Source organism: Polyodon spathula, chromosome 25 (assembly GCF_017654505.1).
Source record: "Polyodon spathula isolate WHYD16114869_AA chromosome 25, ASM1765450v1, whole genome shotgun sequence".
Lineage (NCBI taxonomy): Eukaryota > Metazoa > Chordata > Actinopteri > Acipenseriformes > Polyodontidae > Polyodon > Polyodon spathula.
Window position 1 is genome coordinate 13,977,736 of NC_054558.1, and position 18,334 is coordinate 13,996,069.

The 18,334-nt window shown below is 33.2% G+C and overlaps 1 protein-coding gene across 4 annotated transcripts in view; it reads right to left on the reverse strand.

The window, feature by feature from the left end:
• Positions 1-17,811, reverse strand: part of LOC121300291 (T-box transcription factor TBX5-like) — a 32,800-nt gene extending 14,989 nt beyond the window's left edge. Inside the window, exons 1-6 of one of the 4 annotated variants that reach the window (XM_041228796.1) lie at positions 17,711-17,811; positions 12,375-12,541; positions 10,770-10,864; positions 8,935-9,054; positions 8,288-8,435; positions 2,296-2,448 (exon numbers count right to left, since the gene is read on the reverse strand). In XM_041228796.1, the coding sequence (XP_041084730.1) occupies positions 2,296-2,448; positions 8,288-8,435; positions 8,935-9,054; positions 10,770-10,864; positions 12,375-12,518 (660 nt within the window). In that variant the 5' untranslated portion in view covers positions 12,519-12,541; positions 17,711-17,811. Of the gene's footprint in view, positions 1-2,295; positions 2,449-8,287; positions 8,436-8,934; positions 9,055-10,769; positions 10,865-12,374; positions 12,542-15,707; positions 15,862-15,921; positions 15,988-17,710 lie in introns of those variants that run through there. The other 3 variants (XM_041228797.1, XM_041228799.1, XM_041228800.1) reach the window with 3 other exon arrangements.
• Between the last annotated feature and the right edge of the window lie 523 nt (positions 17,812-18,334).

The window sequence follows — 18,334 nt, forward strand, 5'->3', positions numbered from 1 at the left end:
ATAAAAGGTAACAGACAAAAGTAAGTGTATTAATTCAAATGACCAGTTAAAAATTATTGCTCACTAAAACGAAATATTTTCATTAACAATTACTAATGTACAATAATGTCACCGCCGACGAGGTTATTGATTGTTATATACAATATTTGTAATGTCAATTTTCCAATGAACAGAAGATAAAATACCAAATAACACAAGGAGAACACCCTCAAGAAATATATAAACTAAAAATGTATCGGCTATAAATAAAATATATAGGCTGCTAAGTGCAAACAACGTTAAAACAAAGTAAAAAAATACTCGGAGTAAAACGTGTTCTTTCCGGATGGGAAAACAAGGCGTTTGGTGGGTACGGAGATAAATTATTTATATGAAATAAAATCAATATACAATATCAGTGTTCCAATGTTTGACACATCGTTAACCAAACTAAAAGAAGTCAACTCTAGAAAGCAAATTAATCAACCTTTCAGAGATTTCAAAGCAAAAGTATTAAACTGTCTTCTATTTCTGCGGCTATTATTTATTTTATAGGGTCCTAAGAGTCGAATTTATATCGCTTTGTCTGAAATCTGGTTACTTCAAGATACATGTGGCTGTGTTTAGGATTACTGCATTCAATCAACCTTACAATCTATCTATCTATTTATCTATCTATCTATCTATCTATTATAACCCATATAATGTAATCGATTCTAGTAGAGAATCAATTACATTATATAGGTTAAAATATCACAAATGTACGAAGTGTATAGTTTTCATCAACCTTACCTCAGTCAAAACACACACACACACACACACACATATATACATACACACACACACACACACATATATACATATATATATATATATATATATATATATATATATATATATATATATATATATATATTATATGTATATATATATATATATATATATATATATATATATATATATATATATATATATATATATATATATATATATATATATATATATATATATATATATATATATATATATATATATATATATATATGTGTGTATATATATATATATATATATGTGTATATGTATATGTGTAAATTGCCACCCTGTAGATATAGCACTAAATTCAAATAAAGAAAAAAAGAGAGAAAAAAAAATATGCCGCCTCTAAAATTAACAGCTGTTTCACAGGCTAGATTTTTCTAAGCGCTCCTCTAATTCTACCTTGCGTGTAATTGCTATTAAAATAAACACGTATTGTACTAATATAAAATGCCTTGAAGTAGATCTGTTTACATGTGATGCTGCCATTATTAATTCGATGTGCTAAACCACCAAACAGCTCTGGATTAAAGCTGCCCCGGGACAGTCAAGAGCTCCAGATATAAATGATGGCTTTTTCATAGTGCGGTATATGTGAATTAAGGCTTACTAAATTGTAATTCACAGCTCTATCTATTGTCCGAAACATACATATGGAAAATGGACTGTTAACTGTTGTCCCAGTAAAATCAAATATATGGCTAGTGAGAACAACTTAACTACCAGATTTCGAAAGTACCCACTAATACTCTGTCCTGTTTACTTCGCATATGTAATTATAGTACGTAGGGTACAGCACATGTTTAAGAATGAAACGTCTATCTTTTGCAGATGTTAAGCACATTTACTATGTAATCGGTAATGTTTATTTGTGCAATAGTTGTTGTTTGTTTGTTTTTTTGTTTTTTGTTTTTCTGAGGGTATAAAGTATGTTCTAAATCCATGCTCTCAATTCTAGGGAACACAATTGTATTCAGTTTTTTTATATAGAACCATTCTTATTTACTGTACAACAAGCCTGTAATGTTCAACTCTAAATAGAACCATATTAGGGGATCCATAATTTGATACTTAATATTTGGAACCCATAAAAATAGAAAGATGCGTATATTACATTTTATGTTTTAACACTATTTTTTTTTTTAAGAACAATAGTATTGTATTATATATAAGAATCATACTTCGTAGGACTTCAACAAATGTTTCTAGATACAGATGAAATTAACTATACTATTGTAGAGTATTATAGTGAATGAAAAGTACAACAAATCCATTGGAATGGAAAATCACAATTAACAGTAACTCCATTGCCGTGTACATTGATCAGCGGTCATTATTTTAAAGTGTGTTACAACGTGCAATCCATTTTTTTATGTGTCATTGTGTTTCTATGTATATTTAATAGCGATTTAACCTCAATAAAGATGTTTAAATACATGAACTGCCACGTCTTGATTTCTCCATGTTCTGTTTAAAACACGTTTCGAAGCATGTTCTTACCTTGTGGTTTTGGTAGGATGTGACAGCAATAAAGGCCGTTTCAGGAAAGACGTGAGTGCAAAAGGCCGTGTTTTTGGATCCGAATCCGTTATTTTCGTCTGCTTTCACAATGTGCAGTCTTGGTTGATATTTGTGCATGGAGTTTAATATAATCTAAAAAAAAAAAAAAAAGTAAAATATAACCGAGTTAGTGCAGTAAACAACGAATATGGCACAGTCGTACGCATTCGGATATCAATAACAAAATCGTATCGCTCCATGCAGCCATTTGCAATACTTTTTCCTATTTGTTTTGGACCTGTGGTTGTTTTTTCCCTCTCTTTTAAGATGTGATTCGTACATAATTTATACACTAATGATATGATGTGCTTCAGGTCCAGGCTCCTCTGCACAGGTATCGCTTATATACTGAATTATTCACAGCTACAGAGATCGAAACACTTTGATGTCGTATGTGTAGCTAACTGTACTAAGAAGGCAAAACTTGACAGCTGCAGGATGCTTTTTTACACACACACACACACACACACACACACACACACACACACACACACACGCACACACACACACACACACGCACACACACACACACACACGGTAGCCTTGCCTTGACAATGAATTTTTCAATAGTAAGCCTAATACTCACGGAGGGATAAGAGAGAAGGACATCCAATTATAGATTAACCTATTTCTATGCAATAATTAGTAATTAATCAGTTTTCATTGATCGACTGGGAGTTGACACTACTAAATAAGTTATATTAAATACTGAATATTAGAAATATGTTTAACTTTACATTGGAGCAAAATCTCTCTCTCTCTCTCTCTCTCTCTCTCTCTCTCTCTCTCTCTCTCTCTCTCTCTCTCTCTCTCTCTCTCTCTCTCTCTCTCGTGTGTATTATGTCGTCATTATGTTTGCTGGAGAATTCGGCGACAGAAAGACGCGGTAGTCTCGCCAGACCTCCGCTGTCCACATTCCCTACAAGTCATTTTGTCTTGCGAGGCCCTCTCATCCCAGGTCTAAGCTATATTGATTTGACATCTCGGGCAGCCGTAGACATCAGCGGTGAACGAGCTAATGCCTTTTAATTTAATTACAGTGACTCTAATTGAGAGACTAGCAGCGCAGTTTGTTCTCAGAAGTTACTTGTTGTTGGCTGCGCATCAGTATGTTTTAAAGGCTCGTTTCATTAGCCGCCTCCTCACAGTAGGAGGATATTGGCCCTCGCTTTCAAGGCATCTTATATCATTACAAAGACATTTTTCAAAGCTACTGTTTGTTCAGTTAAAGTAAACTATTTGACCACTAACTAGTCTTTTAATTGTTGCAGAAGACATCAATGCAGATGAAGTCAATTGCCCAGGTAAAAATAAATAAATAATGGACCAACCGGTGTTATACAAGAAGAAGAAGAAGAAGAAGAAGAAGAAGAAGAAGAAGAAGAAGAAGAAGAAGAAGAAGAAGAAGAAGAAGAAGAAGAATACAGCCTGTATACTGTTAGCAAAAGTTTGAAACTCTGCAAGTTTTGGTTAGTAACAATTAATTTAAATAAATACATACATACATACATACATACGTATCCCCCCCCCATTTGTGTTACTATGCTGATTTGTATGAGTAGCTTTGGGATTGTATTTAAAAGAAGAGAAAGCAGTCAAAGCTCCACGCTGTTCAAATTCCTGTAGTAACTCGAATTGCTTCATTTACGTCCCGTTTGTGTGATTTCCTCTCTTTCAATAGGGCCCACTATTACCCTTTAAGCACCGATGTTTACCGATGCCTTGTTTACTGTTGCCACTCTATTCGTGTGATAAACTACATATCGACCTTGCTTCATGGAAGATCAATGCAATTAATAACCAGCTTTTTTCACAAGACCTATTCTGTCACATAATTGCACTTCCTCTCCCCCTTCCGCCCCTGTGATAACTGGTTTGCCCAAACCTATTGATTGGCAATTATTAATTATTGTATGGTCTACTACAGAGCAGGTTTTTTTTTTCAGTGACAGTTGTAAATGCTGCAATTAACCAATACAATACAAGTTAAGACTTAACTTTTATTGTATTGTTTAAACAGTAACGATAGAAATAGACTAATTTACAGAGTAATAGAATTATATATATATATATATATATATATATATATATATATATATATATATATATATATATATATATATATATATATATACACACACACACACACACACACACACACACACACACACACACACACACACACACACACACACACACACAAGAATATAGACACAGTAATAGATTTCAATTAGTTGCCGTCTCAAAAGTGTATAAGTCCAGGATTTGTTTTCAAACACATTTTCCTTGACAAATGTATGTCAAGTTTATTTACAGGTTTGAGCAAAAAAAAAAAAAAAAAAAAAAAAAAAACATAGTATGGAAAGGTATTGTTGATAATAGGTTATTGTTTCGGTATTTCTTACCTTTACGACCCGACTCTCACTCGGTTTACCCGCTTCTTTCAGCGCGTAAATAGCGCGTAAACCAAGTGAGAATAGGGCCCTAAATGAACGACCCTGCTACGTATGCAGTGGTCAATTGGCTCTAAATGGGAACGACCTTAATAAGCAGAAGTGAAAATGCATTCAATTCCAGTTCATACTATAATAGTTCACAGTGAAAAGTCTATTGAGATCAGCTCCGTTTACGACTGAAACATAAAATGTGACTCTCTCTCTCTCTCTCTCTCTCTCTCTCTCTCTCTCTCTCTCTCTCTCTCTCTCTCTCTCTCTCTCTCTCTCTCTCTCTCTCTCTCTCTCTCTCTCTCTATATATATATATATATATATATATATATATATATATATATATATATATATATATATATATATACGTGTAAATAAAGGCTCCTTGTGCTCCGGAGCACACGAGGGAGCAATCAGCTGAACCCTGTTCAAATAGTACAATGTTTTATTTGTCATTTTTGGATCGAGGGTCGCTCTTTATAGACACCACATTAGCAGTGCTCGGCTGCCTAATTATCTCATTTTAATAAGCAGCCCACCTTCCTTCCCCATACAGACCTAAAACATGTGGGAATTGTATAGACCAACACTAGACAGTCTTGTAACCTCATTACATGCACGAGAGTCATGGATTACAAGATCCAAGTCGAAAATATAATATCTTTAAGGCACTATTTTCTCTGACCATGTTACTGCTATTGTCGGAAAAAAAAAAAAAAAAAAAAAAAAAAAACACAAGCTATTAGAATGATCCACATCAGACATGTATTACACAAACGAAGATTTAGTACAAGAATATATAAAACGCTATTTGTGGTTATTCAACTTTGCTGAATTTATGTTTTAATTCAACCATAGCCTTTTTAATGATAGAGAAATTGGTATACATTGTAATAGTAGGTTGTTTTCTAAATAGACCAAATACATTTGTGATTAAATGTAGAATGCGTGTGCAAGACCACGTTGAAAGAACTTAATACATAAACAATTCAAAGATTTGCAGCATCACTGACAGTTCAAATAGTTTTAAACAGGGATGAAGAAACAATGAGATGCAACGTGAAAATTGCAACTGGCTTGGAAAAACTGAAACGTACTAACATTTGGCACGTCATAGATTAAACAACACGCTGCCGGCCTTTAATAAGGCCAGTTTCCGGTGTGCCATTGGCAATGGCCAAGGAAAATTGGCCCTACAAGAAGAACGAGGCAAGAGGTGGTCAGTGCAACACTTGAGTTTTCAATATACGCTATGAAGCTGTACAATGTTCTTTCATTTGGAACTCACTCAGTTAAAGCGACAATTCCACATGCTCTCTGTCTAGAACGCTGTTTCTATTTAAATGCAACAGTAGGCTACAATACAAGCTTTAAATTGTTTAATTGTTGATTTCTTAGACACCATACCCAATATAACGATATTATTTAACAACATTATCGTTACAGAATGTCAGTATTATTGCCATTCATTCTTACACATCTCTATGGCATTTTTAATGAGAAGTTAATGGTATTTTTCTTAATACTTATTCAATGTTATTAAAAAAGCATTACAACATATTGTATCTGTGTTTGTTGTAGCTGATTCACTTATTTAAAAAACAGAATAAACACTGTAATGTTTGAATATTTCTTTGCATACTTGTCATTGGTAATGACAAAATCCACTGCAACACACATAAAATGCTGCAGGACTGAACTGAATATAGTTTACTCCTCAACTCAGATGAAGCAATCAACAGCACACGATGAGTTTAGGAATTATAGAGGTTAAATACACTTTCATATAGATTAAACTGTGGCATACATGCATAGAAAAACGTTTTTAACATTAAAAACTTAATTTATAACAGAAATGGTAATAAGACATTTTATGAATAAAACCTGGTGTATCGATTAAAAGTGAAAGAAGAAGAAGAAGAAGAAGAAGAAGAAGAAGAAGAAGAAGAAGAAGAAGAAGAAGAATATACTTGTTTTGTAACTGATAAAAAATAAACAACTGACTATTTTAAACATGTTTTTTAATGACTGCCTGTGTCAAACAGGTGTCAACATAGATTCAGGCGTATGTATTTTTAAATGCCTGATTGAAATGCACCGTAGGCCTATTGCTTGCATCAGTATTTGAATCATCTTTGCCCCCATGTCTGTCATGTACTGTACACATTAATCAGGTCACTATATATTAACAACATTTACATGCAATTTCAAATTGTAATTGTAATGGCATGTACACCTTCACCGATATCCCAGTACTTATGTTCACAACAGGAAGACGCTATTAGCGTACAGTTGCAGGCCCTCACAACCCGCACGTCTTACCCTACTGGCGGTGTTACTCTGCTAGTTCTGTTTTTAATCATTGACTGCTAACCTGCAAATTGATTATTATTTTATTTTTTTTAAATACTGACAAAATATTGACATACTGAAATTTTTGACAAAATATTGGACGATTACCCGCAGAAAACAGACAGACAGCGCAAAGGTTGGTTATTAATATCTTACATATGCTATTAATAGCATTGAAAAAAGCCACACCCCCTTCTCAAAATCCTCATCAAATATTTCCAGACGTTCAGTGGTTACACGTGACACTGTGATTTGTCTTGTTGGCACACAAGTCAACGGCCCTTCAGAAGTCTCCAGTTTATTTGAAATAATCCTTATGTAAGCCTCGCATTTATTCTTCGCTTTGTTAAAAGACCACGTGGATTTGTTTAGAGGTTGTGATATTTCGTGTTCTGAAGATACAGAGGCATAACATAAGTAATTCGTCAGCTTTACAGGGTAGTTCTTTGGACAGCACTGTGCTGTGGTTACCGATGGAAACAAGGGCATATCTTTTAGGTGCACTTATTGAAGAGATACATATCGATTTTTGTCAATTGAAAAAGATGGTATTTGTTGTTGTTCTAGCTCTTCAGTGCAGAGCTAGGAACGTTAACTCCACTCACGAACACTACAGCAGACCTTTCTGGTAGTATAGAAAATAAAACGTCACTCAAAAATGCAGTCTAATAAAATAATCTACGTTATTAATAACTAAACAATAAGACTGAAATACAAGTTGCTTAGTCGTGAAAGAGTTAAATGGTCCTAAAGACAAAAACAAAAACAATAGTACAATAAATAATAATAATAATAATAATAATAATAATAATAATAATAATAATAATTATTATTATTATTATATAAAAGCAATATTTCGTTATAAAGGTACCATTCCCGCCTATATTCAACTTTTACTTGTTCATTATTATTATTATTATTATTATTATTATTATTATTATTATTATTATTATTATTATTATTATTATTATTATTAACAACAACAACAGCAACAACAACAGTAATAATTGGATTGAATGGACGACTCATCTACATTGATACTGAACATGAATTGAACAGTTTAGAAATACATCATATTAACCATGAGAAAGCTTAGTTTACAATCATGAAAAATGATAAACATAATATACTTACGTGTCCAAACGGGTCGAGGTGGTTGTTGGTGAGCTTCAGTTTTTGGAAAGAGACGAGTTGCCTCATCCAATGCGCTCCCGTAGCCGGCGAGTCTGGGTGCACATACAACCTGCCGGGCATTGCGGGCTCTGCCTTGCCAGTCACGGACCTGAGCCACACAAGAGATGAGCGGAATTCATTGTATCAAAGGTTAACTTTAACTCCAAATAACAACAATTTATTAAAACAAAAACGTTATTTACGTTTTAAATATAATTGAAAAAAAATTCTTTCTGAGATTGTATTGTAGTTTTTTTTTTTTTTTTTTTTTTTTTTTTTTTTTAAATAAGGCCCTTTCTATAGCAAAGCTTAAACCACAGTTCATGCTATAGCTTTCAACATTGACACTGTTCATTTAAATTCAAAGACTTAACTATGGTATGCGTGCAGACTGTCTATATCTCAACTGGGCAATACTAATTATAATATTTATATAACTCCCAACGTTCTAACGTTATACAGTGATTATTTACAATACGTGCAATTCCATTTGAAGACTTAAAAGCAAAGCGGTTCAACACATATACATACAGCTCACACAATCTCTCTGCTTTATTTATATGGTATTCCATTAATTGGAATTGTGCTATATATAGTGATGTTCATACCATTTGTTATCAGCGAATTTGTAGCGGTGGTCATCTGCTGGAACTACATCCATCAGGAGAATGTATTTCGTTTTTGGATTGAGGCCAGTCACCTTTACTTTGTAACTTGGAAACATGCGCCTAAAATAACACAATGCAAGACAGCTACAAATAGAGATATATAACAAAATACCGCAGAATAATAAATGAGAACAGTTTAAGAAACTTTGATTTGACAAAGGCCTTTTGATAATGAGTTTCGCTGGTCTTTAGTGTATTTCATACATTAAGAGAAACAAACAGCATCCAAGATTTTAATAAAAAGAATCCCTATAATAATAATAATAATAATAATAATAATAATAATAATAATAATAATAATAATAATAATAATAATTTAGAGCACCTACATGAAGTTCTTTAAGGCAAAGTTTTGTCTGAAAACGGTATAGTCAATAGTCTGATATTAGCCGACTATTGCAATTAAAAATGATTCAATAGAAAACAAAGGCTGAACAATATTGACCGTGCATAACTTGAATATAACCAACCGTATTCCATTTGTGTTCTTTATTTAACGTGTATTTATTGTAGTTTGCCATACGTGTGTTGTTTTTATGCCAGGTATAAATGGCTTTCAAGTTCTATTTTAAATATTATATTCAAATATAAAAAAAAAAAAAAAAAAATACAAGTGTTTCCAATGAATTGTATTATGGAGGGGTTCTCCTCCCCCAACGCTCTGCAAGAGAAGGGTTTGTTTGAAAGTTTTCAAGAGTTCTGTTCACATGTAGTGTAGGTCAAATGTGTTTTCTATTATATAGAATTACATTCGGCAAGTGACTTTTTTTTTCTTTTTTTTTTTTTTTTTTTTTACATTTTTGTTACATTGACTAATGTTCTTTGACCACAATACAATTTGGCATCTGAGACAGAGAAACCCTTTTTATTTAAGAGACGTTTGCCAAGACCTAATATCACACTGACTTCAAAAGGACAGGGGCTCCACTTTGCAAACTTTAGAGCTCCAGAGTCTGGAAAATGGGTTTGGGTCCTCCAAATTAACGCTGACCAGGTGGAAAAAACGCAGTCTTCGTATTGCTCTAAGGACGACACACACACACACACACACACACACACACACACACACACACACACACACACACACACACACACACACACACACACACGTATTTTCAACATAATATACACCTTTGTGTAGGATAGAGGAAATAGTAACACAAAACAATTAATCGTTAAAAGCAATAAGAAATCACGTTTCCCCATTAAACATTAAACATTTAAAGGCAAATGGCATCAATTGTCCACTGCGCTATTTCGCAAGACTCGTTCAAGTGATCATTCACAACGCCAGGCCTCCATTAAGCACAGGTCACAATTATAGTAAAATGTGTTGCCTTAAAAATCGTACTTCCTATTTATTACAAATAAATAATGTATTCCATTTTGGTGTAGCCTTTGTTTAAGTTTTTTCATTTTAATATCTTTGGAGCCTGTATACTTTATATAGAAAGAAAATAAAAAAAATTAAAAAAAAAACATAAAATGAACCGTTTGTACTTTACATTTTTCTTTTCATTTTGTTTTAATATAACGTATATTATTATTATTATTATTTATTATTATTATTATTATTATTATTATTATTATTATTATTATTATTATTATTATTTAGGGCTCGATACCTCAAATCAAGCTAAAAAACATGAACTCCAAACATGATTTCAACCACTGGATTAACTCTCCATTAACATACACCATGACACATCCTATGCAATTGATCTTCCTATGCAATTCCTGTACAATTCAGCGTGTGCATATTGAGCATGACTTACCTTCCCGCCTTGGTTATAATCATCTCTGTCCCAACGTCATCGAATTTTACCCACAGCTCTCGTTCGTGTAAGTAAACTTTGATTCCCTCCATTCCCTGTAATAAAGTATTACTGTTGTTATTATGTTAATAAATATGCATGACAACATTAAAACCCAAAGCTATGCATTTTCAACCCCCACTTTGCAATATACGTTTGTAGACTACCATCACATTTATCGATCGATTGATTTTATGTATGTAATTTTGTTTATGTAGCATTAAAGAAACGTGTAAGAATGCTACATAACAAATGCAGTCGCGTATGTGTAAAATCGTGTACAATTTACACATACCTACCTACCTACCTACATACATACATACATGCATACATTTCTTCTTTACATACTATACTTCTAGATAGGAATTTTATTTTAAGTGTACGTCCAATCTCTTACAGTGTAATAACTAACTCGCAGTATATATCAAGAACAGAAATCAGCCGATAGTAATAATAGATAGATAGATAGATAGATAGATAGATAGATAGATAGATAGATAGATAGATAGATAGATAGATAGATAGATAGATAACCTAGTTATTTACTATTAACTACGACATTACCAGTACCCGGACAATCATCCTCAATCTATTCTTAATTATATTGCTATGAAACGAACAACATATTGTATAGAAAAGTGTGCGCATTACATTACACTTCTGTATAAATTGACCGTTTATGTTATGATAAAGGTATCGGCTTTATTAACTATCCCAGTTACTTCAGTCGGTCCCTCAAACCAAAAGAAAAAAAAAAGAAAAACGCTTTTATGTTTTTTGGTACCCTATGCATGCGCTGTACACTCCATGCATCATTCTTTAGGCCATGCACGTCTTTACTGCGGCAGAACGTATTTTGGGCCTAAGAAAACCACATTATCTCAGTGTGCTTCAATACATTTATTAACGGACCATCACTTTCCACACGCTGAAAATAATATTACTCCTATAATAATAATAATACTCCTGACAAAAAAAAAAAAAAAAAAAAGCAACAACAAAACAACAACAACAACAACAACAACAACAACAACAACAACAACAACAACAACAACGTTGTCGTTTTCAAGGCTTTTACAAGCAGAGATGGTAGCTGATCTGAACAATTTCTATAATGTAAATTAAGTTCAAAAGAAACTTGCTTCACATTATAAGAATTGTCAATTAACCAATTAATAGACAAACGCCTCCAAGTTATCTTATTATATCTTTTTTTTTTTAAATGGACCAGACAAAAAATGCATTTCTATTTCCATTTTTAACTGAACTAATAATAAAAGTTGTTTTGTTTGTTTGTTTGTTTTTTGTCAATCATTTTATAATGGGTGTGAGCGTGTATATCGCATGCAGTAATGTACATGAATAATAATGGGGAGTATAACACATTACACCTCTGACAGTAAAGTGGAAGAACACAGCGGTTAATTGTATTTATCTACTGCACCAGAATTATCAGATTCCAGGACACTCACCTGCCACTTGTACAATGTTTTTTATGTAGTGCATCGCAAAGACTCGCCATAATACACGTTGTTCTCAGTTATAAACCCTACGAGTGCTGCTCACCTGTTGCGTGTGTGTTGTCTGGGGAGAGGGAGATATGCTGGAGGTTCCTATCTGGGTCTCTTGTTTGTTTTCAGCCTGCAGCTCCTTTGATTCTGAATCACTCGGAGTGCTTGGGAGCCCAAAGATTTCCTCGGTATCCGCCATGACGAGCCTTGCAGCCGAGTCCGCTGTGAAAACAATCAAAATCCTAAACATCTAACAGCAACAGCACAGCACTAATACTTGAACCTCGAATCGGTTACAAAAATAAAATAACGTTTTCCAGGGGACGAGTGCCATGTAATATAAAACGTGGTGGGATATTATTAATGTCAGTCTATGCTTAGTCGAAAATAAATATACATTCCGTTTGATCCAAGTATTCTAGGCTTCTGGGTGGCCTAATAAAGGATACAACCTAGAAAGTGATCTTAAAAAAAAAAAAAAAGCGACCGAAAAAATTGATTTGTTTCTGTAGTAGCATGCCATTGACCATTAAGTAACTGTTCTTCCCTTAATTAATTAAATATTAAACACATAGATACATTAATAAAACACACACACACATAAACTCACGTTTCATTTCTGCTGACATGTTTTTTTAAAAATATTATTGTTTACTCTTACTGACCACGTTTGTTGAATATGAACATTAAAGAACACACACACACACACACACACACACACACACACACACACACACACACACACACACACACACACACACACACACACACACACACACACACATTCTTGAAAATGAAGACGTTTTGGTAGGAAGGGTTTCAACAACTTCCTATACAATACCGTATTAATCAGACCGCATATATTTATACATTAGTTAAACTGATACATGAATGAATAAACATCGAACAATATTTAAATTGTAACCAGAAGTAACATAACCCTGAATCGCAAACTGATTAAATATAAATGAAAATGTTAGGGCACGAAATATGACAATGGCTCTCCCATCAATATCATTTAATAGTCTCATGTGGTCTAATTCCAAAGACAAGTGTTCTAAATAACTATCTCTGGAAGTTTTAATTATAACTGTTTACTGTGTTCTACACCCTACAGTTTCAAAAACGTGTTATATACCCGAATATCTATTCTGTTCCCCTGGCCCCTCCCCCTGCCCCAAAACTTATCTGTATTATTTCTGACATTTATTTATCTATGTATTAATGTATGTATTTATTGAAATTATTTGCAATATACTGTTACGCAGCACGACAAATTATGGAACGTATTGTCAAACCGTTTAAATGTCTTCCTATACCAAAAGTGCAAAATGTCTTTTCAAAAAGGTCCTAAGTATGTTACTGCAAAGTATGCATTATCTGTTACAACTGTGTAAGGCTACAATACAACCACAAACATGCCTTAAAATACAGCATATATAAAATACGTAAACCAGCATTACAAAAACAAAGCGTCTTTCAGTGATCGTTCAACTAAATATTCACTAGTTCTGTTTTAAGCAAAACAAATACTGTCTCAATACTTTCTTAACACTTCTTAAAACGATATTAACAGAACCTGCAAGAGTTACATCTACTTTTCAAAATAAAAAATAAAAAAAAAGATTGCACAGACTGTTTGAAATATAAGACTTCAAGGCTAACCGAGCAGGCCTATATTAAATGTTAATAATACAACAGAAGACATTACAGTATTATTATGCAAAACGATCCCAGTAGTGATGGTGTAATAGTGCCGTCATGCATGATATATTAATAATGTAAAGCTTGAGTTTAATCATATATCCCAATTTGGTTTCTCCGAGTGCTTAGTAAAATAAAACATGGCAAGTGAGCTCAGTTGTAAACCTGAAGTAAAAACAAAGCTGGCCCACACTGGTATTAAAATAAAGAGGTAGTCCCTGCTAAAATACGGATTTCTTTTTTATTTTCTTCTTTTAATTTGCCGTTTCCCTTATAGTTTTATAAACTGCTGCGTGTTATTGTTATTTACCAATGCTTACATTATTTGCCTGTGCGCCAGCATGGCTACGCCATACTTTCGCTTTGCCTTTATACTGTGATACGACATTGCTTTTACCATAATACCAAGGTATGTTGTAAAAGGGTTATTTAAGAAAACTGTTTTTTTTTTAGGAATAGCTGTATTGTACTCATGAAGTTGACCTAGGTTTTGGTAGAATTTTGGAATTCCAAAAAGAGCACACCCTAAGTTAAAACGGTAGGCCTCTGTATATTTTTTAAAGCTTAAATGACCAAAACAATAGTACATAAGTTTATGAAAGTAAATTCATAGTTACACTGAAACGTATACACAACAAAAGCATATAACAACTAAAGAAACACAGGCAAGGTTATAATAACATATTAGAATAACATTTGCATTTCAAGATTGTCAAACATGTATCCTTACTTGAATTATATTTTGTTTTAGACATTTGCTGTAACTATGTACTGCCATAAAAGTCATTAAAAAATAAATGTATTTTTCTTTTTGACTTCACAAAAATATTGCCAATCTGTATACTGAGCGCTTAGTAAATAAATTAATACATAATCCATGTATTTGTATATATTCTAGAGGCCATAATAAAATCACATTTTAAACCGTTGCAATACTAACCCCCTGCTCTAAAAGCACGCATTTCACTATCTTCATCGTCCACTGCCTTCACCTGTATTAAAGCTCATTGTGTATGTACAGTGTATAAAAGTTTTGCATTGATCAAGTAGCAGTCAGGGTTTTGTGCAGTAATCTATACATTTTGCTCAGCATGTAAACTGTATTAAGAAATCAACCATAACCATGATACCACGTTACTCCTGATCAATAAGCAAATTTAAATAATTAAAAATGTTAAAAAATCCATGTGATTTATGGAACAAAGTATAACAGGAGTCCAAGCGTTAGTCACAATAATAAACAAATACCGTTTCTTTTAAATAGGCCTTATGTTCATTCATAAAAATATATGAGGAATGATTTCAAAAGATAAAACATTTGATATATTGCAGATAATTAGGCAGACCACGACTACTACTACTACTACTACTACTACTAATAATACTAATAATAATAATAATAATAATAATAATAATAATAATAATAATAATAATAATAACAACAACAACAACAACAACAACAACAACAACAACAACAACAATAATAATAATAATAATAATAATAATAATAATAATAATAATAATAATAATAATAATAATGTACTAAATCATGAAAAAATATTTTTTAGCATGTGTTCTTAAGTTAATAAAAGGATAAGATTAATCTAATATCATGTAGTAGGCCTTGCTATTCCCTGCGGTTCGATTGTAATAACAATGATCCCTGTGAACCGCTTTCACTGACCATGCTCACGTGGAAGGCTGTACGTCTTAAGCGCTGTAAATGGATTTACCTTGAATAAAGAGCGAGGATAAATAACGGTATAAATCCTCTGCGGAATATGAATAGTTCTCCTTTAAAAAAAAAAAAATCCAGCAGTGCCACACGGTGCTTCTCCACAAACACTTCCAGGTTTCAAGACGAAGGGATTCTGAGAAAATCATAAGGTTCCCCTTACCGGTTCTGAACGGGAGATCCTACTTCTGCGTGTACCAGTGTCCGGTGATTGTGGTGACTGGGAAATTTTGACAATGTACCAGTGTCCGGTGATTGTGGTGACTGGGAAATGTCCCAAAAAAGCAGATCTCTCTCTCTCTCTCTCTCTCTCTCTCTCTCTCTCTCTCTCTCTCTCTCTCTCTCTCTCTCTCTCTCTCTCTCTCTCTCTCTCTCACACACACACACACACACACACCACATCATACGTATACACGGAGCTACACAATCTGAGCGATGAGAAGTGGTGAGAGCCTATGTCCAAAGCGCAGTGATCCAGTCCAAAGCCTTCTCTTCATACCAAGACCAAGACAAAACCTCTCCCTTTCTCCCTCCCCCTCTACCCTCTCTCCCTCTTTCTCTATCTCTCTCACACATGCATCGTAGTGCGCCTACAACTACATGCCACAAAGAAACTGTATCCTCGCGACTTCAGTAGCCTACATCTTTTTAACCCCAAAGAAAAAAGACCAAAGAACAATATTCCATTTAGTACCAAGACGTTAGCTAACAGTATATCAATAATACGCACATGTCCACTTTAACGTTCGTGGACGTTCGCCGAAACCAGCAGGGTAATAGCGCAGACCTTTTTTTTTTTTTTTTTTTTCAGAAAGATGTTTTCTTCCATGGCACTTGCAGGAATGCTTTAACTATATATACAAATCTTGAGGTTTTCCTATATTCAAATAATCAAGCAGTCAGGAAGGCAGCGAGATTTGTTTTATCTCGATGCGCCCTCGCTCTGCGTCTGTAAAATGTATTATTTTGAGGGTAAAGTTGAATAGGTCAAAGCGAGGTAAACAGCCGCGCTGTCTCATTGTAGCCGCTGAAGAAAAACAGATTGGGATGTATTTTTGATAAGACAGGGAATAAATTACATGGTTTGGATCATCCAGGACCCCAGCACGGCCCTTCATTTCAAGAAAGGCTTTTACAAAAAGTTAGAAGTAAGTGAGAGTTTATTTGTGTGAGCTGTCCATTGGATGGTTAAGCTGTGGGTTTACACATTTCACGTGACAGCATTGTTACACAAGAGTTCAGGTATACCTTATATAGTAGAATACATACAAAAACATATCAGGTATCCACATAGCTATATTTATAAACCTCCATGTATTCCAGACCAAGCGCATATGGAATAATATCATCTTATATGATATAGTATATATTGTAGAATATAATATATAGATTATATGGGTTCGCTTATCATATATATATATATATATATATATATATATTTTAATATAATTATATATATATATATATACATTAAACATAATCAGTTATAATATAATATTATACCATACAAAACAAAAAGTAATTCATAAGTTAGGATACATAACTATCCAATATATAATATTAGATATATATATATATATATATATTATATTATATATATATATATATATATAATATATAATATATAATTTTAATTTATAATTATATATATTAATTAAGTATATTTTTTTTTTTTATATAATATAATTTTAGTATATCTATTGCGGTTGGATTATAGTATCGATAATATTGTTTGTCAATCTTTAATAATTTGATCAAATCATGATCCCATACTTAATTTCAAGCTTTTTGTTTGTTTGTTTTGGTTCGATCAATATTATGGATTTTGTATGATCACGTTTTAGAAACCGATCTCCATTTAATAAGTCATAATGCAGGGAACATCTCAGTTTTTTTTTTTGTTTTGTTTTGTTTTTGTACACTATTATTTTAACAAACCTTATTACGCTTACCTTTATCGAGGGATGGTCGACAGTGGTATTTCGCAGTAGGAATCTTCCACTCCTTCTAAATATATGAATCAACGTTGTCCTATCAGAACTGTGGCAAATACAAGAACGTCCCTCGTTTAATTCATCTGCGGCTCTCGATTGTATTAAACATCGCTCGTTATTTCCAAACATAAACTCCAATAAAATAAGATCTGTCCACGGTAATATTTGCTATCTCACCAACCTTCCCGCCTATAGAACTCGAAAACGTCACCGACCACGCAACTGGCCTTTTTGTAATGCCTGAGTGCATCAAAAACAGACTTAATCCATATGGGTGCGCTATTAAAACCACGATTCCCATAATAAAAGGAAATAATCGCCAATTAAACTTGTAGTAAGATGCAAACCATTGATTTAGCTTGTGTGAAGTAGTGTGAGCAAGACAGTTTGTTCTCTATATAATGCAGACAAATACAAATCAAACCTGATGAACTGCCCACTTCTTACCATGCCATACATGTATTGTTCTAAATGTGAACTGCCCTGCTTATTCAATGTATTTTATTACTCATTGTAAGCTGAAAACTTGTCAAATGAATACTCAGACACCTCCGTGACAAACGGGTTCTGCTATATATAGTT